The following is a 22,312-nucleotide window of genomic DNA, read 5'->3' as shown; positions in this document are numbered from 1 at the left end:
GGCAATGTGTGCAAAGGACCTTTCTATATTATTTCTTAGAACTGCACATGAATCTACATTATATCAATAAAAATTTTCAATTAAAAAAAGAGCAATGGGTAAGATTCTGAGATTTAACTTAGGCAAGAATTATCATATTTTTTCTCCACCAAAGTAGAGCTGGTAATACCTCTATTTTACATTTTACACTCTGCTCCACAGCATAGCTATGGTCTTTTTAATAGCATTCCTTGGTATGTTTGTCCTGTGGCTTTGCCTATATGCTAGCACAATACCACACATTGCTGAGGGTAGACTTCAGTCTAAAAAGCACAAAAGTACCAGTTTCTAGCATTCATTTATTGCTAAATATTTATTTCAAAAGGTATCATTTTCAGATGTCTCATATTTCATATCACATTGCTCTCAAAAGCTGTCAGAGATAAATGACAGACCTAACATTTATACCCATAAATTTAAATATATATGAAGGTTTATCTAGTTCAGTACATTTTTTTAAGTAAATGAATCTTTTTCTAGACCAAATCTTTCACGGAACTCCAATAAAAAAAGATAGACAAAGGAGGCCCTATTTTCATTAAAGCAGCCAGAGAAGGCCAGCCTCTTATTTATCAAGCTTCCCTCTCACCATTACAGCAGCCCCAAAGGTATCTAAGAGTCCACTGAATACTGTTTGAAAGTCACTAATCTAGTTCACCCCTCTTCATTCACAAGGAATAGCACAGAGATAGTTGGAACAATATAAGTGACTTGTTCCACATTGTTTTGCTGGATTATTCAAAACAAAACACCCTGAGTCCATGTCTCCTGACTCATATTCAGGTCTGATTTTATTACTACACTGTGATTTCTCAAATTACAGTTAGTGTCAGGCATAGAAGGCATACATGAATTTTTCATGAATCTGCTAGCTTCTGGGATACCTATAATATACATACACTACCTGTCTGTGCTTGAAGGGGAACATTTTAGAATAATACTTTTCTTTTTATTAACATCACAGAAGGGCAACCTAGGGCATGACTGTAAAGAAGCAGAATATGGAATCTTTTTTTTTTTTTTTTTTTTGAGATGGAGTCTCGCTCTGTCACCCAGGCTGGAGTGCAGTGGAGCAATCTCAGCTCACTGCAGCCTCTGCTTCCCAGCTTCAAATGATTCTTTGCCTTAGCCTACCGAATAGCTGGGGTAACAGGCATGCACCATGACACCCGGCTAATTTTTGTATTTTTGGTAGAGACGGAGTCTCATCATGTTGGCCAGGCTGGTCTTGAACTCCTGGCCTCAAGTGATCCGCCCACCTCGGCCTCCCAAAGTGCTGGGATTACAGGTGTGAGCCACCACGCCCTGCCAGAATATGGAATCTTAAGACTCCCTAGTATCTCTCTTCTAAGGTCGATCTTGACTCTCCTTACACCTATTTTTGCTCTTGGAATTCTACCAGTGATGAGAATCATATCTGATCTCTACCTCCTACACTACTGCAGACAAGCTACAAAGGGGTCAGATTTAGCAATGGACAAGAAAAAAAATCGAGTGCAGCAGTCTACTAAAAATACAAAAAATTAGCCAGGCATGGTGGCAGACGCCTGTAGTCCCAGCTACTCGGGAGGCTGAGGCAGGAGAATTATGTGAACCCGGGAGGCGGAGCTTGCAGTGAGCTGAGATCGCACCACTGCACTCCAGCCTGGGTGACAGAGCGAGACTCCATCTCAAAAAAAAAAAAGAAATGAATGAAAGAATGACATGGAAGTACTTTAGCCAGTATCTGATACCATTGTGTAATGGGAAAAAATGGTTTGAAAGAGACATAATAAAGGTATTAAAAATACATGTAGAAAAAGAGAAAACGTAAAAATCTACATATTAGACACAATGTAACCATCAGATCAAATGAATTTCAATTTCATACCATTATTCTAATTCTTTTTTTTTTTTTTGAGACAGAGTCTTGCTCTGTCACCCAGGCTGGAGTGCAGTGGCGCAATCTCGGCTCACTGCAAGCTCTGCCTCCCAGGTTCACGCCATTCTCCTGCCTCAGCCTCCCAAGTAGCTGGGACTACAGACGCCCGCCACCACGCCCGGCTTATTTTTTTATATTTTTAGTAGACACGGGGTTTCACCGTGTTAGCCAGGATGGTCTGGATCTCCTGACCTCATGATCTGCCCACCTCGGCCTCCCAAAGTGCTGGGATTAAAGGCTTGAGCCACCAGGCCCGGCCCCATTATTCTAATTCTATAAACAAGATGGAAGGGCTTCTGCATCGAGCATAAAAACTAAAGCAGTTACCAAGCCTATCAGAAAGATTCTTCTCTAATTTCTCCCACGACGATGTCTGGGATCCTAGGGTTGCTTGCAAATTTTCTATTTGTCGAAGCAGTGGTCTTGTTGCTGATGAAACACTTTGACTCAGTTCCTGGTTTCGATTCTCTGCTTCCTGGAGTCTCTGAATCATGAAATTCTTAAGTCATTACCAATGACAGCAATAAAAACATTAAAAACACTAGCAAACCTAAACTTTGAGAGGTTCCTGGAAAATTATTTTTCCAAGAGAAAATGATTTGCTTTTTAATTATTATTATTATTAATTTTAGAGACGGGGTCTCGCTCTGTCACCCAGGCTGGAGTGCAGTGGCACAATCGTGGCTGACTGTAACCTCAACCTCCTAGGCTCAAGCGATCCTCCCACCTCAGCCTCCCAAGTAGCTGGGACTACAGGTACACGCTACCACACCTGGCTAACTTTTGTATTTTTTTGTAGAGACAAGGTTTCATCATGTTGCTCAGGCTGGCCTCAAACTCCTGAGCTCAGGCAATCTGACTGCCTCAGCCTCCCAAAGCATTGGGATTATAGGCATGAGCCACCATGGCCAGCCCTTAATTTTTTTCTAACTGTTCAATCCTTCTAATAGAGTTAGATTGTGTAATACAGTATCTAAATAAGTGCTTCTTTGGCCAGGCACCGTGGCTTATGCCTGTAATCCCAGCACTTTGACAGGCTGAGGTAGTTGGATCACCTGAGATCAGGAGTTCAAGACCAGCCTGGCCAACATGGTGAAACCTCATCTATACTAAAAATACAAAAATTCGCTGGGCATGGTGGTGCATGCCTGTAATCCCAGCTACTCGGGAGGCTGAGGCAGGAGAATCGCTTGAACCCAGGAGGCAGAGGGTGCAGCGAGCCAAGATTGTGCCACTGCACTCCAGCCTGGGCAACAGAGCAAGACTCTGTCTCAAAATAAATAAATTAAATAAATAAGTGCTTCTTTAAAAAGCGTTTCTAAGATAGTCTTCAATTACCTGAAGGTTAAAAAAGAGTTCATCCAAACCTCTCAGTAGTTGCCTCCTCATCCAAATATTTCTAAGTATTTATAAAAACAGAAAAATCAATCTAAACTGTATTTCCTCTCCCTTTTCCTGTGCATGTTATAAATGACTGAAAATTAACAGAGGCATAGAAACCGGGAACTTTGACTGACAATCACTAATAAGCCATTAAAAATGGAAAAGCAATACTGAATACATATAACAAATCTATCGAAACATTATTTTCTATAAAACAAAATAAGGAATTTCCTTGTATATATTTTTAAGGTACCCATTCTGATTTATTCACACAAGCCACAAAAATTCAGCAAATGCTAAGTGTGATAGTAATCCTCTCAATTCCATGAACATTACCCCACTGAGTAATTCTTTTATTTCTAGAAAAACACATACTTCTTGGCTTTGTGTTTTGGAAAACTGTGACAGTACCTGCTGAAGTTCACCGATCTCATGGCGTAAATAATCCTCTTTTCTGGCAGCTGCTTGTTCTGTACGCTGCAATGCAAGCCTAAGGTCCCCTACCTGTAGGGGGAGAAACAATACATTCACAAACAATGGTACAGTATTATCTATAACTTCCCGCTAACTACACATTTTGGGTTGTGTCGATATTGTTCATGTATAATATTTCATACTTTCCAATGAACTTTTACATATGATTATCACACCTCTCATTCATCAAGCAATTCCAATACTGTATGTATATTCTATGTTTACTTAGAAAAGCATTCTGTTAAGGCAAAGAAACGCAAACAAATATGTATAAGGCACAGCCATTACCATACAATATTGGAGGAAAGACAATGCATCCATAAACATTTGCTACATCAGACAGGAAGTGATAGGTGCTACATGGGTTATAAAAGCTAGGGGCTCCACTCATATGCAGAAGCATACATTATAAACTACCATAGCCTTTTTGGAAAACATTATAACATGTTTAAAGAATCATCAAACTTCTCACATCCTTTCACCTGGCCATCTTAGTCTTGGGAATTTACTCTAAGAAAGCAGATATGTAAATACACAGGGATATTCCCTACAGTATTAAATACACTAGCAAAAACAAAACTGGAAATATTCTAAATCTCCATCACTAGTAATCTATATTTGCAAATGTTGATACAACAAAAATATAACCCTTAAAAATTACAATAAATGTATAAAACATGTAAAAAAATTTCTAATATACTATTAAATGGAAAACTATAAAATAATATGTAAGACATCAATTATGAAAAATACATACATGGAAATAGAATAAAACACTAATACATAAAACTGACAGTACTTGTAAAAAGTGATGGATTTATGCATGGTAACTCATATATGCTCTATTTCCCATTCCCCCAATTTTTCTGTATTATTATTATTCTAATGTATTTTAAATTTAAATTACTGATATTTTATCTATCCCAGTAATACAGTAGCAGAAACATAGAGGATATATGGACCATGGCATGGCTTATAATAGCAGAACACTGAAAATAACCCAAATATCCATCAGTAAGAAATAGCTGAAAATACTTCACCTAATTAAGTATTAGAAAACTGTAAAGAGATACTTTTTAAAAACCTCTATGTTTTACTAAAGTGATCATCAGGATATTTTACTAAGTAAATAAAACAAGTTATAAAGCAACATAAATAATAAACTATCATTTATGTAAAAAGGATGTAGCAGATAGAAATAGGTGTATAATCCATCAAATGTTTTATGATAAAAACTCTATGTTTTACTAGAGTGATCATCAGGATATTTTACTAAGAAAATAAAACAAGTTATAAAACAGTGTGAATAATAAACTGTCATTTATGTAAAAAGGATGTAGGAGACAGAAATAGGTGTATAAGTGAATGTGTATGTATACAGAACATGTAAATATATAGATACATATATTTCCTTGCATTTTGCCAATAGAAACACTGAAAAGATAAGCCAAACTCTAATAAAATTGTTACCTACAGGCAAAGAGAGGAAATGGGGAGCAGCTAAATTGGAAGTAAATATCTGAATAGATTTTGCTCTCACTTTGGAATCTTGTAAATGTTTTACATACACAAAATTTAAAATTAAATCAAAAGGGCATAGGAGTCAATAAAAATAGTTTTCTCAATAACTGGTCCTGCAACAACTGGATATCCACATGCAAAAGACCTAAATGTGAGAGCTAAGACAACAAAACTCTTAGAAGGAAACTGATGAAACTCTGCATAAACTTGGATTAAGCAATGGTTTCTTTTTTTTTTTTTTTGAGACGGAGTTTTGCTCTTGTTGCCCAGGCTGGAGTGCAATGGCACGATCTCAGCTCACCACAACCCGCCTCCCGGGTTCAACTGATTCTCCTGCCTCAGCCCCCCGAGAAGCTGGGATTACAGGCACGCACCACCACGCCCGGCTAATTTTGTATTTTTAGTAGAGATGAGGTTTCTCCATGTTAGTCAGGCTGGTCTCGAACTCCCAACCTCAGGTGATCCGCCCACCTCAGCCTCCCAAAGTGTTAGGATTACAGGCATGAGCCACTGCGCCCGGCCTTAAGCAATGGTTTCTTAAATATGATGCCAAAAGCACAAATAACAAAAGAAAACATAGATAAGCTAGACTTTATTAAAATTAAAAACTTTTGGCATCAAAGGACACTATCAAGAAAAAGAAAGACAACCCACAGAGAGTCAAAAAATATTGACAAATCCTATATCTGATAAAGGTCTAGCATGTAGATTATATAAAGAATTCATAATAACAATAAAAAGACAAACATCCCAATTTAAAAATGTGTAAAGGATTTGAGTATTTTAATAAATTGCTCCCAAGAAGATATATAAATGGCCAATAAGCAAATGAAAAGACATCCAACATCATTAGTCATCAAGAGAATGCAAATCAGCCGGGCGTGGTGGCTCACGCCTGTAATCCCGGCACTTTGGGAGGCCAAGGCAGGCGGATCACGAGGTCAGGAGATTGAGACCATCCTGGCTAACATGATGAAACCCCATCTCTACTAAAAATACAAAAAAAAATTAGCCGGGTGGGCGGGCGCGGTGGCTGACGCCTGTAATCCAAGCAGTATGGGAGGCCAAGAGGGGCGGATCAGGAGGTCAGGAGATTCACACCATCGTGGCTAACACGGTGAAACCTCGCCTCTACTAAAACTACAAAAAAAACTAGCCAGGTGGCCAGGCGCGGTGGCTCAGGCCTGTAATCCCAGCACTTTGGAAGGCGGAGGCGGGCGGATCAACAGAGGTCAGGAGTTTGATACCAGCCTGGCCAACATGGTGAAACCCTGTCTCTACTAAAAAAAATACAAAAAATCAGCCAGGCATGGTGGCCGGCACCTGTGATCCCAGCTACTCGGGAGGCTGAAGCAGGAGAATCGCTTGAACCTGGGAGGTGGAGGTTGCAGTGAGCCGAGATTGCACCATTGCACTCCAGCCTGGGCAACAACAGCGAAACTCCGTCTCAAAAAAAAAAAAAAATTAGCCAGGCATGGTGGCACCCGCCTGTAGTCCCAGCTCCTCAGGAGGCTGAGGCAGGAGAATTGCTTGAATCCCGGAGGCGGAGGCTGCAGTGAGCTGAGATCATGCTACTGCACTCCAGTCTGGCAAGAGTGAGACTCCATCTCAAAACAAAAATAAATCGAAAAAAAAAAAAAAATGCAAATCAACACCATACTCAGTTACCACTTCACACACACTAAAAAGGCTATAATTTTAAAAACAGACAATAATAAATGTTGGCAAGGATGTGGAGACACTGAAACTCTCACCTACTGCTGGTGGGAATGTAAAGTAATGCAGCCACTGTGGAAAAGTTTGCCAGTTCCTCAAAAAGTTAAATATATAGAGTTACCATATGACCTAAGGATATATATCTAGGAGAATTTAAAATATATGTTCACACAAAAATTTGTGCATGGATATTTATAGCAGCATTATTGATAATAACCACAAAGTATCAATAACCCATATGCCCATCAACTGAGTATAAATAACCCATATGCCCATCAATTGATGATTTTATGAGACAAAGCCTCACAAATTTTGTTTTTCCTACTTCATCTGAGGTCCTTGGACTCCCACAGATGTTATGAATGAGCTCAGGAGTTAAATGGATTCTCTCAAAATTATATGCAATATGTATGTGCATTTTTGCTCTTCTCTTGTAAGAGGGTTCCTAGCTTTTATAATACTCTCAAATGGGTGTAAAACTCACAAAAAAATTAAACAATACTGGTATCATGTAAGCATTACTTTAACAGTTTTAAAAAACACAACTGGTTATTTAGCAGAATCCAGTATTCTGAAATCTAACACATGTATCACTACATTAAGTTTGATTCAAACCAGCTAATAAATTGTTTAATTTGTAGAAGCATAAACAAATATTTTTAAAACTACTCTAATTCATCATCCATTGCTTACTTGAATGGCTAATGTTTCTTGCTGCTGATGGGCTTCTTCTTGGGCCTTCTCTAATGCTGCAGAAAGTTCTTCTTTAGCTTTCATTTCACGGCTCAGAGCAGCTTCCTGTGCCTCACTATCCTTTGCAGCATTGGCTTTGTGAAGATCAGTAAGTTCTCTTAAAAAATTAGATTGAGTTTATAAATGTTGCCAGTGATCAGATAATAGAAAAAGTATTTCTTCAACATCCTACTCTGATAATTCATTCTAAATGGGTTGCATATTTGTTCATTTTCTTACTTGTATGCACTATCCAGGGCAGCCTGAATACTTCGGTTCTTTTCTTCAAGTTCATCCATGTCTACCTGAAGACGGCCAAGATCTTTCTCTTGGCGTTCTACCACGGAATTTAGTTTTTTAATGTTTTCTCTATGTTGTTTCTCAACCTCTTCTTTGCCATCAAGGACCTATGTTATAAAAACAGACAAAAGTATTTTTCAAGAAATAATACCGTGGTAAATAACTGTATTCCAGGAATCTACAATAATGGAGAAAAATATATATATTTTTTGAGACAAAGTCTCACTCTATTGCCCAGGGTGGAATGTTCTGGCTCACTGCAACCTCTGCCTCCCAGCTTCAGGCAATTTTCGTGCCTCAGCCTCCCAACTAGCTGGGACTACAGGTGTGTACCACCATGCCTGGCTAATTTTTGTTATTAGGTTGGTGCAATATTTTTAGCAGAGACAGGGTTTCACCTTGTTGGCCAGGCTGGTCTCGAACTCCTGGCCTCAAGTGATCTGCCTGCCGCAGCCTCCGAAAGTGTTGGGATTACAGGCGTGAGCCACCCCATTCAGCTGAAAAATCTTATCACTTATCTATTGTTTGAAAAATCCTTCTTACATGATACACCCCATTAAATCTTTTCAAATGCTCCATAACCACGGCTAACTGTTCATACAGGAAGTAATAACAATATATATGTAGAGAATTATGATTGCTATTCACCTGTTTCAAATGCTGCAACTCCTCTTCTAGCTCTTTAACTTTTTTGTTCAGCTTTGCAACCATATTTTCATTCTCCTTGTCTTTAGCTCTTAATTTCTTGATGATGTTAGAATTATGCAGCTGCTGTTTTGAAAGTTTTTCTCCTGGTGATAGTAAAAAAGTATAAACTCAAATGATAACTATTCCCTAAAAATTTCAATAGAATGTTTTATCTAATCAGTAACATAAAATAATACAATGTTTTTAAATCACAGTTTTGTAACCCACAATGTTATAACTAATTTGGACAGGAATCATCAATGAATGTTAACATTATTGGGTAAAAGGTTGTTGGGAAACTGGATATTGACATGGTCTTAAAGAATCACTCTCATATATCACCTACTAATTTTAAAGAGAAAAATCTGGCAATCAACTCCTTAACTAAGCATTCAGTTTTGGCATCACCAATTGTAGTACAGCCTGACAATATGTGCCTGCTGATGTGATGTAGGTGTTCAATATCACCTAGATATTTCCTACTGGAAATATGAACTAAATCTAATCTAAATCTAATCATGAAGAAAGTAACAAATTCCTGAACATGGGTAGGACATCCTGTGGGACAACTGCCCTGGACTCCACAGAGTCCTCAAAGACATAAAGAAGAGAGAACTGTCCTAGATTGATGGAAGACTAAAAGGACATAAGAACCAAATGCAATGGGCGAACTTTGGATCCTGGGGCAGAACAAATGATCAACTATAACAGACACTTTTAGAGACAACTAGGATAAATATTAAAATATATGCTGGACTATACTTCTGAATTAATGCTGATTTCTTAGGTTTGACTATGACGTACCTGTCAAGGAAAATGTACTTGCCCTTGGGAGATGCAGACTGAAGAATTTAGGAGCAGAATGTTATGGTATTTGTAACCTCCTTTCAAATGAGTTGACAAAAGGGTAGTGTATGTATGTGCAGAAAGATATGGAAGAGGTGTGGCAAGATGTTAACACTTGATGAATCTAGGTGATGAAGTAATCAGGTATTCATTGTGGCGTGCTTTCAGCTTTGAGTTTTACAGCTCTTTAGCTTTAAGTTTTAAAAATACTGGCCGGGTGCAGTGGCTCACACCTGTAATCCCAGCACTTTTGGCAGGCAGGCAGATCACCAGAGGTCAGGAGTTCAAGACCAGCCTGGCTAACATGGTGAAACCCCAACTCTACTAAAAATACAAAAACTAGCTTGGCGTGGTGGCGGGTACCTATAGTCTCAGCTATTCGGGAGGCTGAGGCAGGAGAATCACTTGAACCTGGGAGGCGGAGGTTGCAGTGAGCTGGGATCATGCCACTGCACTCCAGCCTGGGCAACAATGTGAGACTCTGTTTCAAAAAAAAAAAAATTTCTGGGGCACACGGAAACAATATGTAATACCCTTTTATGAAATGTAAATACTCTGTGAATATGAAGTACTCCCATGTGAAATTGCTCTGTTTTCTCTGTAAAAAGGCTCATTAAGCAAAAGAAGACACTAGTTCATTCTCTGACAAAATTACTAAATTAGAAAATAGTAACATTTGATATTTATATTTCAAATAACTCTTAAACTTTAAAATAAGAAAACCATGCAGTTAGCCTTCCCCTCAGTCTCTGATATTGTAAGGCAAAGCAGTTAATGACTTCAAGACATCTTGAGAAAATAATTATAACAACTGTTCCTTCATTTTTCTATTTTAGTGCTTAGAATTGTGTTTTACAATTATCTGCATTCCTATATTTCCCTCTCACTAAACTAAGCCCCTAAAGGACAGTGTCATATTTATTATTGCATCAAATATAATATCTGACATACTAACTGTTCAATAAATATTAGTTGAATAAATGAAAAAGTTGGGTAAAGCTAACTTTTTCAAATGAAACGACTGCTTCCAACTGTTCTCAAACTCTACACTTTCTCTGGAAATTCACTTAAGTTCAATGATTTAAGCACAAAAACATTCATCATAGCACTAACTGTAATATTAACATTATAAAAATAAATGTACAACATTAGAAACAGTAAAACATATTATGGTATACCCATATAATGGACTTTAATACAGCCATTAATAATGATAAAAAGCATTTAATGGCATAGAGAGATGTAAGAGAAGAAAGATTGGAAATTATATGATCTTAACTATGTTTAAATATGCATTGAAAAAAATGCATTAAAACTAGAAAAAATTAATAGTTCCTTATAATATTGGATTATAATCTACTCTTCCTCTTTATTCATATACTTTCCTATAACTTCAAAACTTCCTACAAGTAGCAAGTATTACTCTTATAACTACAAAAACTTTAATTAACAAGAGAAATAAAAAGAGAGATTCACTTGACCACCTTTTCCAAAACCTCCTCTCTCTCAGGATATTACATGAAGAAATTAATTCAGTATCCATTTGTAATGATTTATTTCATGATTAGGTCTTTAATTTCTGTAACACTATTAATTTAATTTTATTTATTTATTTATTTTTTTGAGACAAAGTCTCATTCTGTCGCCCAGGCTGGAAGTACAGTGGCGTGATCTCAGCTCACTGCAACCTCCACCTCTCAGGCTCATGCAATCCTCCTACTTCAGCCTCCCGAGTAGCTAGGATTAGAGGCATGCACCACCACCACCCGGCCAATTTTTGTATTTTTAGTACAGACAGGGTTTCACCATGTTGGCCAGGCTGGTCTCGAACTCCTGACCTCAAATGATCCACCCACCTCTGCCTCCCAAAGTGCTGAGATTACAGTCATAAGCCACTGCACTCAGCCAACCTTGTTTATTTTAAATTTTTTCAGAGACAGAAGTGCTTAATAATTTAAAAATTAAAACAATACAATGAAAAATTCACTATCATATGCCAGAATAAGACAATATGATACAGTACACAAGCTAGGTATTCAGATATTACATAAATCCCAGAATTATACACTTTGAATGTCTTGGTTTAAATGTCAGGCTCTTAAGACCTGTTTAAAGTTTTCTTAGGGCAGCACAAATTTCTGTCTATTTTACAGGGACAATTTTTTTTTTACTTCCCAAAAACAAAAGCTAGAAACACATATCTCTGTTTCAATATATCTTACTCCCCATTCTTCCATAAACTGTCACCTACTATTTCTATGGTTTATGTCCAAACCCTCCTTGCTTTCAGTATTTTTAATTAGGAAGCATCAGCTAGTTATGTGGCAAGTACTTTTCCTGTTCTTACAGTATTTCTCATAGTCAACCAAATACTATACGCACCTTCTTCCATTAACCCTCGGATCTGTTCATCTTTCTCTTTCAAAAGGTCTGCAGTTTCACTACTATTTAATCTAGTGGCAAGTTCTTCTTTTATGTTTTTGATTTCCTAATAAAAAAGAAATCTGTGAATACCGTAAAGAATTACTTTCACTCTAAGTACAGTTCTCATTTTTCCCGCATCCAAAGAAGCTATGCATAATCACATTCTCAGTAAGAATCTGTAAGTTTCATTCAGTTAATCTACTACCTTGGTTAACTAAGACTAAGAAAACAGCTTTGAAAATGATTTTCAAAACCTAAATTCAGATATACAAGCAAGTGTTCATATGAAAATATAAATGAGAATAAATTAACTTTCCTTTTTATTTTTATTTTTTTTGAGACAGGGTCTTACTCTGTCACCCAGGCTGGAGTGCAGTGGTACAATCACAACTCACCGCAGCCTCAACCTCCCAGGCTCAGGTGATCCTCCCACCTCAGCTTCCCGAGTAGTTGGGACCACAGGCACATGCCACTATGGCCAACTAATCTTTGTACTTTTTGTAGAGATGAGGTCTCACCATGTTGCCCAGGCTGGTCTTGAACTCCTGGGCTCAAGCGATCCACCGTCCTCGGGCTCCTGAGTAGCTGTGACCACAGGTGCACACCAGCATGACCAGCTAACTTTATGTATTTTTTAGTAGAGGCGGGGTCTCACCATGTTACCCAGGCTGCTCTCTAACTCCTGGGCTCAAGTGATCCACCCACTTCATCCTCCCAATGTGCTGAGATTATAGGCATGAGCCACCACACCTGGCCAAAAATCTACACTTTAAATGTTAATCGATGATATCCTTTTCACCTTCTCCTTTTTCCAACATCAAAATATGATGAATGCACTCCTCAAAAATCTATGTCTCTATAGAGTTTAATTAATATTATTTTAAATTTCAATTACCTTTTTAGCAGCATCTCTCTCTTTGCAGGCTAGTTGAACTTTCTTTTCTGCTTCTGCAATTCTTTGAGTAAACTCATCTTTCAAGGAAGAAATGCTACTGCTTTCTTCTTTCACTCTGAACATTTCACTAAATTTAAAATAATATTCGAGAATGAGGATGGTGTTTATATATCCCAAAGGTATACATAAGTTCAATTCTCAAAAGGAAGATAACTTTTCTCTGACATATACCTTATTAAAATAGAACAGTTTTAGGCCTATTAACTTTTAAGAAAAAAAAAAAAAAGGAAATTTCCCTTGCTAAATTTATTTTAAAACACCTCAAAGAAAACCTGTTAGAAAGTGAAAATGTCACCAATATCTGACATGCAAAAATAAGAGGAAAGTAAATACAATGTTTCAATTCTGAATCTTGTGTCACATTTTCCCAATCAGCTCCTTATAGCAAAACTGTGTTATTGTATAACAGTTTTAGCAAAACTGTTATTGTATGACACAGTTTTCTTTAAATACATGTTTTAAATCTCTAATACTAAAAGACTAAAAATGAAAGGGAAGAGTTTTCCAGTTTTTGCAAAACGACTCTCTTCAATGGCAGAGGTAATATGGTAAAGACAATTAAAAGAGAAAAGTAATCTTTAGGGTTATAACTGAAAGCTATACAACTTTCAATAATGATAAAATTACAAAACATTTTAATTTCAAAAACATTCTTAAATATGTACAAAGTACACAGGCTTTCAGAAAATGTGTAACATTATTCACATTTGCAGAATACTTACTCTTTTAGGTTATCATAAGCTTCTTCCAGAAGTGCTTTTTCCTTACTAAGAGATAGTAACTGAGCCTCCCTTTTTTCCAGCTTTTCATTCAGAAATTCAACTGTCTGGATAAGGCGAATACATAAAAGTCAGAACACTTAGCTTTAAAAAAGACCATTTTTACCTGCAGGTGTATCACTATAACAAAGAAAACAGCTCTATCTCACAAAAACAATCAAGAACAGTATTAGGAACACAGAGGATCCAGAACAAGAACTCTTATGCAGCTGATAGGAGAGCAAAAGTAAGTACAACCAAATAGCTAGCGGGAGTGTAAGCTGAGAAACCACTTGAGAAAACAATTAGGCAATATCTCGTTGGGGATCTACGTACTCTTTGATACAGAAAATTTCACTTTTCGGTAGACCTTAGAGGAAAATTCTTGCATAAATGCACTAGGTGACATGTATAAGAATACTTAATGCAGTTCCCTGGTAATAGCAAAAATCTGGAATGAACTGCATATACACCAAAAGAAGAAGGGAGATGGATGCAATCAAAAGAGGTCAAAAAGGAAATTTAAAGCCTCTATATCTTAGCTAGGTTGTGGATACACAAGTGTCTGTTTTCCGTATTATTCTTTACCCAAAACACATACCCTTTTAAAAATATGATATACTGCATTTAAAAAATAAAAGTAGGCCGGGCGCAGTGGCGCATGCCTGTAATCCCAGCACTTTGGGAGGCCAAGCTGGGTGGACCACCCGAGGTCCGGAATTTGAGAGCAGCCTGGCCAACATGGCAAAACTCAGTCTCTACTGAAAATACAAAAATTGGCTGGTCATGGTGGCAGGCACCTGTAACCCTGGCTACTCAGGAGGCTGAGGCTAGAGAATCGCTTGAACCCAGGAGGTGGAGGTTGCAGTGAGCCAAGATCATGCCATTGCACTCCAGCCTGGGTGACAAGAGCGAAACTCCATCTCAAAAAATAAAAATAAAAAATAAATATATAAATAAAAGTAGAGACTGGGCACGGTGGCTCATGCTTGTAATCCCAGCACTTTGGTAGGCCAAGGAGGGCAGATCATTTGAGGTCAGTCACGAGTTCAAGACCAGCCTCACCAATATGGTGAAATCCCATCTCTACAAAAAATACAAAAATTAGCCGGGCATGGTAGCATACATCTGTAGCCCCAGCTACTTGGGAGGCTGAGGCAGGAGAATCACTTGAACCTGGGAGGCAGACTAGCCTGGTCGACAGGGCAAGACTCCGTCTCAAAAAATAAATAAAATAAAATAAACGTAGGGCTGGACACGGGTTCATGCTTATAATCCCAGCACTTTGGGAGGCCAAGATGGGAGGACTGCTTGAGCCCAGGAGTTCAAGACCAGCCTGGCAGCATAGTGAAACCTCATCTCTACTAAAAATAAAAAAAATAGCCAGGAGTGGTGCGAGCCTGTGGTCCCAGCTACTAGAGTAGATTAGGTAGGAGGGCTGCTTGAGCCCAGGAGGTCGAGGCTGCCATGAGCTGTGATCCCACCACTGCACACCAGCCTGAGCAACAGAGAGAGACCCTGTGAGCCGATCGCACCACTGAACGCCAGCCTGGACAATAGAGAGAGACCCTGTCTCATTCATACATACATCCATCCACACTAAAAGTAATTTTAGAAAACCCATAAGAATTTTTAAATCTCCATAATGTATCAGTATAAAGCTAAACAAAAAGTAATGCTTGGAATCTCTAATTCCTTAGGTCCTGCTCAAATGGTGATAAACTTGAGTATAAAAAGAGTAGGAAGGGTTCCTTTTTGGACTCAAAAAAATAAAGTCTTACCTGAGTTTGGTTTAGATGAACTTAGAAATCACTTACCTTCTTAAATACACTGAAATTCAAAAATATCTGATAGTAATTAGTGCTGGTTTCTAAGAATTCAAACTCCTATTATCCACTATCTTACAGTATATAGATATTACTAATTGAAATATTATTGCACAGCATTTTGTTTGTGAATATTTAACCTGATTAACAGAATCTGGCACTTTTTAAAAAAATTAAGTAATTCAATACATGGCACTTACAGGACATTTCTTCAAGACATCCTACATCTCAGAAGTCTATTAAAGATGCCAGATCCAATTCAATTTCTATATCTAAAAATCACAGTAAAAACCAAAACTAGGACTTCATGTTAAAGAATTTATATCACTTTCCTTTCATATGTATTAGGTAGAAGCAATCTGTCACTCCTAAGCAATGCTTTAGTTCCTTAGACATTTCTCTTTCTCGTTCATGTGAAATACAGCTATCAGTAGGCGATCTCAAAAATAACATAAACAGAAAACAAACTGAAGCAATATAAGGATATATACTCCTTATATATGAATGAAAATACTAATAACAGAAAAGCACCAATAATTAAAATCTTAAATTATCATTTAATATTTGCAACAAAAAAATGTAAACATGCAAAAACAAATTCTGATACAAGAAAAACCATAACATTTAGTTTTTTTGGCACATCTATCTGCAAAGGAGGTGAAGATACATGTTAATGTAAGAAAATATTCCTTTGCAAATTGACATACTAATAAGTATAACAGAATTTTGAAGTGATAAGGACTCAAAAATAAAGATGTAAGATGAAAACTTTCATGCTTAACTATATTGAAGTATCAACTTATTCTACCATAATTGCCTTGGAGAAATTTCAAATTATATTAATAATTGTTCAACTTCAAGGTACTTAATGCTACAATGAAATGGCAAAATGCCCATGTTTTTAAATCTGTACAAATTATTATGCATCAATGAAAGTATTTTTTAAAACAAATGATTTAATCTCCAAAAAGCACATCTAAAAATCCCTTCCACTTACTAGAGTTACCTTGCAAACATCTTCCTTTTCAGAAAGTGCTTCTGGCTGACTTTCAGCAGGTTCACACTGCTCAGCCGCCTTGTCTAACACAGTCTGTCCTTCATTTATTGGTGTAGAAGAAACCAATATATCAGGCTGTTCACAGTTAACAGGAGTTGCACTTCGTCCACTTTCTTCCATTTCTGCTTCCTCAGTGGGTATAACTAATGTTTCATTTACTTCTTCAGATTTTCCTTCAGCAGATTCAACTGTTTTAGACTTTGGAGTTGAAGAATTAACTATAATAGGCACTAAAGCATATCCCTTGCCTGACAATTCATCATCTGAATTGATTTCACTTACACTCCGGCTATCTAATGACTGTACACTAAATGAGTCTATTCTTTCAAAAGCATCAGATGAACAGCAACTCTCAGTGAGTTTTTGGAAATCATCTAAACGATTATATTCAGGACAAGCAGATGCAGAGAGAAGCTGAAAAGACGTCTGCATCAAGTGAAGACTTGATTTTGAATCTGTAGTCTCTTGTCTCGAGCTCGCTGAGCTCTCACTTATTACACTTTCATGATCTAAAACTTCAATATCACTGGTAGTAGAAGTACCTGATGAAAAGGTACTAACAGGAGGAGAAGGTGTATTGCTCTGCCTGTCTTCATGTTTTTGTTCCTTAGGTTCCAAAGCTATGTCCTTTGTTTCTGCTGTGAGAGACTGTGTAGACATATTAGATATACTTTCCGTAGTTGTTTTCACATCAATTACACTTTCAGATACTTTCAAACTTACAGTTGGCACCTTCATATCCGATTCTTTATTAACAGTTTCTTCATGCTTGCCTTCAGTTTTAGGTGATGAAGTACCTGCTGCCAGAGTTTCCCCTAAAACACACAAAGAAGAGTCTTTCACTTGTGATTCAGTTGTTTCAGGTGTTCTTGACTGTCCAATGTGCAAGGATTCATGTAAGCTGCTTTTCACTTCTTCTTCTGGTCGTTGTGATTTTGCTGGAGGTTTTGATACCACTGGACTCTTCTGAATGGTCTTGACATCAGTTGGCAAGAGAAAGGCACTGAAGAAATTTTCAGATTCATCGACCACAGTCCTCCGAACTGGCTTTGTGATTGCTTTAGGAGAGGCTATTGGTGGACTCTGAGGTTCAGTGTTTGATTTCAACCCCCAGGTTGAAGTATCCCATCCTCCACTGACAGGGGAACTTATTCCTTTGACAAAAAAGTAAATATTAGAAAAGAACACATATATATTACATTGATATCTCAATCATCATTATAAATCAGTATAAATAAAAATTTAGAAAAAAATACCCTATGAAATACCTGTAATTTGCACCTGCTAAACTCCTTGCTTACTACATCATTAAGTAGTTTCCAAGTTAATACTGGGACTTAAAGAAGAAAACTGGTGTGGGTCCACCTGAGAGGAAGGAGGAGCACAGACAAAAGGCTGGGCCTGGCCTAGACTACCAGATGCAAGTATGTTATTCCTCCCTACAACAAATTAAGGAAGTAACAGCATATGTTTTATAACTGACAGTAAGTCCAAGATACCTATGATTCATCTCATAATAACAGGCTTTACTTATCAATATGAAACAAACTAATATGGAACTAACTGAATAGGTAGGGCCATGTGCAGTCACAGAAAAGTGACCCTACCTATTCAGTCAGTTTCATATGAATTTTTGCTTGTAATATCAGTTATATAGTTATGAGCTAGACAAAGGGCAACACTCAAAAACTGAACTCAGTGGGTATGAAGGTTCATACCTATAATCTCAACACTCGAAGCGTCATTTGAGCCCAGGAGTTCGAGACAAGCCTGGGCAACGTAGTGAGACCCCTGTCCCTACAAAAAAATATTTTTTAATTAGCTGGGCCTGGTGGCCCACATATGTGGTCCCAGCTACTCAGGAGGCTGAGGTGGGAGGATCATCTGAGCCCAGGGGGTGGAAGCTGCAGTGAGCCATGATCGAACCACTGCACTCCAGCCTGGGTGACAGATCGAGAACCTGTCTTGAAAACAAACAAAACAACAAAAGCCTCAAACCAAGATACTGATGACAAATGTTCTTTCCCGAAGATCATATTAAACTGTCGGGAATGGTAAGTTCTAGAGAATAAATTCATTTTCATCCACTTAATCACAGGCTGATTCTCTAAATCTCACTCTTCAAGCCCACTCTAAGAGGAAGTTTTGTTCTCAAATTCTAAATTATGTCAGAAATTACAAGGTCATTATGAATTTCAGAAGTGTGTGTTTTTTTAAGAACTATTGCTCTTTGACATAGAGGTGGTTGACACTAGGGTTTTTAAAAAAAACACTACAAAGAAAATGACTATTTTCTTAGGGAAAAAGGTAATTATCATATCAGTCATACAAATAGCTACACTAAAATCCTGATTTTTAAAAATGGCATAATCAGGATCTTAATAATGGTATATTCCTTAAAATATTTAAAGCATTTCTTTAAAAATGTTTTCTTTTTCACATTAAAACGTGGTTGAACAAAATATTCACAAAATATTCACAATCAGAAGTTGGTGGAGAGAGCACAATTAAAAGCTTCTAAAAATTATCGGCCGGGCGCGGTGGCTCACGCTTGTAATCCCAGCACTTTGGGAGGCCGAGGCGGGCGGATCACGAGGTCAGGAGATCGAGACCACGGTGAAACCCCGTCTCTACTAAAAATACAAAAAATTAGCCGGGCGTGGTGGCGGGCGCCTGTAGTCCCAGCTACTCGGAGAGGCTGAGGCAGGAGAATGGCGTGAACCCGGGAGGCGGAGCTTGCAGTGAGCCGAGATTGCGCCACTGCACTCCAGCCTGGGCGACAGAGCAAGACTCCGTCTCAAAAAAAAAAAAAAAAAAAAAAAAAAAAAAAAATTATCAAGCCTTATAGTAGAATCTATCCTTTAATATGACTTCAGGCCAGGCGCAGTGGCTCACACCTGTAATCTCAGCACTTTGGGAGGCCGAGGTGGGCAGACCACCTGAGGTCAGGAGTTCAAGACCAGCCTGGCCAACATGGTAAAACCCTGTCTCTACTAAAATTACAAAAATTAGCCAGGTATGGTGGTGCAAACCTGTAATCCTAGCTACTCGGGAGGTTGAGGCAGGAGAATCACTTGAGCCCAGAAGACAGAATCTGCAGTGAACAGAGATGGTGCCACTGCACTCCAGCCTGGATGACAGAGTGAGACTGTGTCTCGAAAAGTATGTAGAAAACTCCAGTTTGGAGACACAGTTCTACACATTCATTTGCACAATATCCAAACCAGAGAAAATCAAAATTAAATATGCAAATGAACAACCAAGATTATGTCCGTTTAATTTAAATACATTCAAAGGATGACAGGAATTAATTTTGCCTCTTGGAGAACACTTTATGTAATCCCAGGGTTATCTGGCATCCATGTAAATTATACCATTCTGAAGACTATGGTCATTTTCCGAAAACAAATATCCTTATATATAAAACCTATATTCTATCTTATCTAAAGGGTCACATATGAAAAAACAGAGTTACTCCAGCAAGGTTATATGACATCTTGTAAAAAGTAAAGAGGATCATGACATACACACATGGACCAAAATATCTTAAAATGAGGTACCTCAAATTTAGGTCCTGACTTTTCAATGATGTAAAATTAAGAACAGAAACCAGAAAGGAGTAGTCAATCACATTTCTTATCCTTTTTCACACAAATGTTCACATCCCCCACACCTGCAAATCTTTACCCTACACATCAAATGCTGAACTGTTCCATAGACTTAAGAGTCAAAAGCAACTGAATGAAGATCCCTGAAAGATTAAGCTCAATGAAACTGCAAAGAGAGACTTGGCTATTCAGAAATAAAATGTGATACAATCCAGAAATCTTGGGTCACACATTCCACGGGTAACACCTCTGGCACATTCTAATCCTCATCCGCCGTGTGACCTAGAGCAAGTTACTTGGCCTTTCTGGGCCTCATTTTCCTCTTATGTAAAACACAGATATAAACCAAGCTCTCTCTGGGAGTTGTTCTGAAGATAAGAAGTCCATAAAAAAGCACATTACAGGCTCACGCCTGTAATCCCAGCACTTTAGGAGGCCGAGGCGGGTGGATCGCCTTAAGTCAGGAGTTCGACCAGCCTGGCCAACGTAGTGAAACCCCGTCCCTACTAAAAATACAAAAATTAGCTGGGCGTGGTGGTGGGCGCCTGTAATCCCAGCTACTAGGGAGGCTGAGGCAGGAGAATCGCTAGAACCTGGGAGGCAGAGCTTGCAGTGAGCCGAGATCGCGCCACTGCACTCCAGCCTGGGCGACAGAGTGAGACTCCGTCTCAACAACAACATAAAACCACATTACGCGCTACCAAGCGCGAAATGTTCACTGAATGTTAGCGATTGTTCTTCCCTTCCCTGATGATTTACGTACTTCAGACCTTGGATCCCAACAGTGCCCGAGACGCGAACCAATTCGAGGTTCAGGTTCGGGAAGGTTGTGCTTGGAAGCTGCGTCGAGGGAGAGCTTGAGGGCAAGACCAACCAACCAAGTCCCCTGTCATCGAAGTCCACAAGCCTCGCACCCAGGACCAAAGACAAGGGGGAACCTGGAGCTGAGTTTTCCCTCAGGAAAACGGCAAAGACCGACTTGGAGGCTGAAGCAGCATTAGGGAACAGGCCGGGGAGAAATTACTTCCCGAGAACTCTCTCAGCAAGGAAGGACTCCTCTCTACCCCACTTAACCTGCCTGCATCAAGAGAACAGCAGCCTCCGGGAGCCAGGAACCCCGCTCCTCTCCCTCTTACCCGGCTCTCCATACGGAATGGTCTCGGCCCAGATGCTCGGCTCCTCTTCCTGGATGTCCAGAACCCTGTCGATGGACTTCTGGGCCTGGGACAGGGCCTGCTTAGCGAAGCTGGAGAGCTGGGAGGCGTTGAACCAACTCATCGCCCCTCAGCCGGCAGTGGCGGCAGCAGCACCAAGCGGGAAGGCCTCAGGCCTGGGGAAGGGTGCAGAGGAACGGCTTCGCTCCCCTTTTCCACTCGGCTGGTTCTGTCAGCGTGTGGCCATGACCCCGACAGCCTACCGCGAGCCCGGGATGTTACCCTGGGCCGTTCCCGTACAGCTGAGACGAAGGGGCCCGTATGCGCATGCGCCTGCTGCTTCCACGTACACAGCAACCAAATCTAGGAGCCTAGACTTAGGTCGACAGACGGAAGAACAGAAGACAAGAACGTTGACGTCACATCCGGGAGCGCAGGGTTGCCCGTAGTTACCGAGGAACGCGGAAGAGTTTCTATTGATACCGATTTCGTGCTTACAGCAGTTCTTAGCGAAGGGGGAAGCTATGGCTACCAATAGAGGTCGATTTCCCAGGAAGGAATATTCAAGTTTTCATGTGTGTGCTTTCCAGGAAAATAGTTCACGTGCTAAAAGCTTGCACCTTGCCAGCAATAATTGCAAAGGGAAATTTGGGCCTCACACTTCTCTTAGCCCTTTGTCTCAAATATTTAATAAGGTCTGTATTAACTTGGTATTATAAGGAAAAACACTTGTTTGGGCTTGCCTAAAAGACAGGATCACGTATGAACAGTATCTAACCCGTGGAACACAAGGTGCATAAAGCACAACCTCTCAAAATAGTAGTAAACTCATTGCTGCAGTCAAGATACCCCTAATATTATAGTCTGTCGGTGTCCCCTGCGCAAAATCCTATGTTGAAACCTAATCTCCA

General features: G+C 39.0%; 1 protein-coding gene across 4 annotated transcripts in view; it reads right to left on the bottom strand.

Moving 5' to 3' along the window:
- TMF1 (TATA element modulatory factor 1) overlaps positions 1 to 21,802 on the bottom strand; it is a 33,562-nt gene extending 11,760 nt beyond the window's left edge. For 2 of the 4 annotated variants that reach the window (XM_055259039.2, XM_063630748.1), the window contains exons 1-10: positions 21,384 to 21,802; positions 16,589 to 17,793; positions 13,721 to 13,824; positions 12,939 to 13,065; positions 12,002 to 12,107; positions 8,735 to 8,877; positions 8,027 to 8,193; positions 7,748 to 7,904; positions 3,755 to 3,847; positions 2,288 to 2,444 (exon numbers count right to left, since the gene is read on the bottom strand). In XM_055259039.2, coding sequence (XP_055115014.1) covers positions 2,288 to 2,444; positions 3,755 to 3,847; positions 7,748 to 7,904; positions 8,027 to 8,193; positions 8,735 to 8,877; positions 12,002 to 12,107; positions 12,939 to 13,065; positions 13,721 to 13,824; positions 16,589 to 17,793; positions 21,384 to 21,525 — 2,401 coding nt within the window. In that variant the 5' untranslated portion in view covers positions 21,526 to 21,802. Of the gene's footprint in view, positions 1 to 2,287; positions 2,445 to 3,754; positions 3,848 to 7,747; positions 7,905 to 8,026; positions 8,194 to 8,734; positions 8,878 to 12,001; positions 12,108 to 12,938; positions 13,066 to 13,720; positions 13,825 to 16,579; positions 17,794 to 21,383 lie in introns of all 4 variants that reach the window. The other 2 variants (XM_055259038.2, XM_055259040.2) reach the window with 2 other exon arrangements.
- Between the last annotated feature and the right edge of the window lie 510 nt (positions 21,803 to 22,312).

Source organism: Symphalangus syndactylus, chromosome 21 (genome assembly GCF_028878055.3).
Source record: "Symphalangus syndactylus isolate Jambi chromosome 21, NHGRI_mSymSyn1-v2.1_pri, whole genome shotgun sequence".
Taxonomy (NCBI): Eukaryota; Metazoa; Chordata; class Mammalia; order Primates; family Hylobatidae; genus Symphalangus; species Symphalangus syndactylus.
This window is presented reverse-complemented; position numbering and strand designations above follow the sequence as displayed.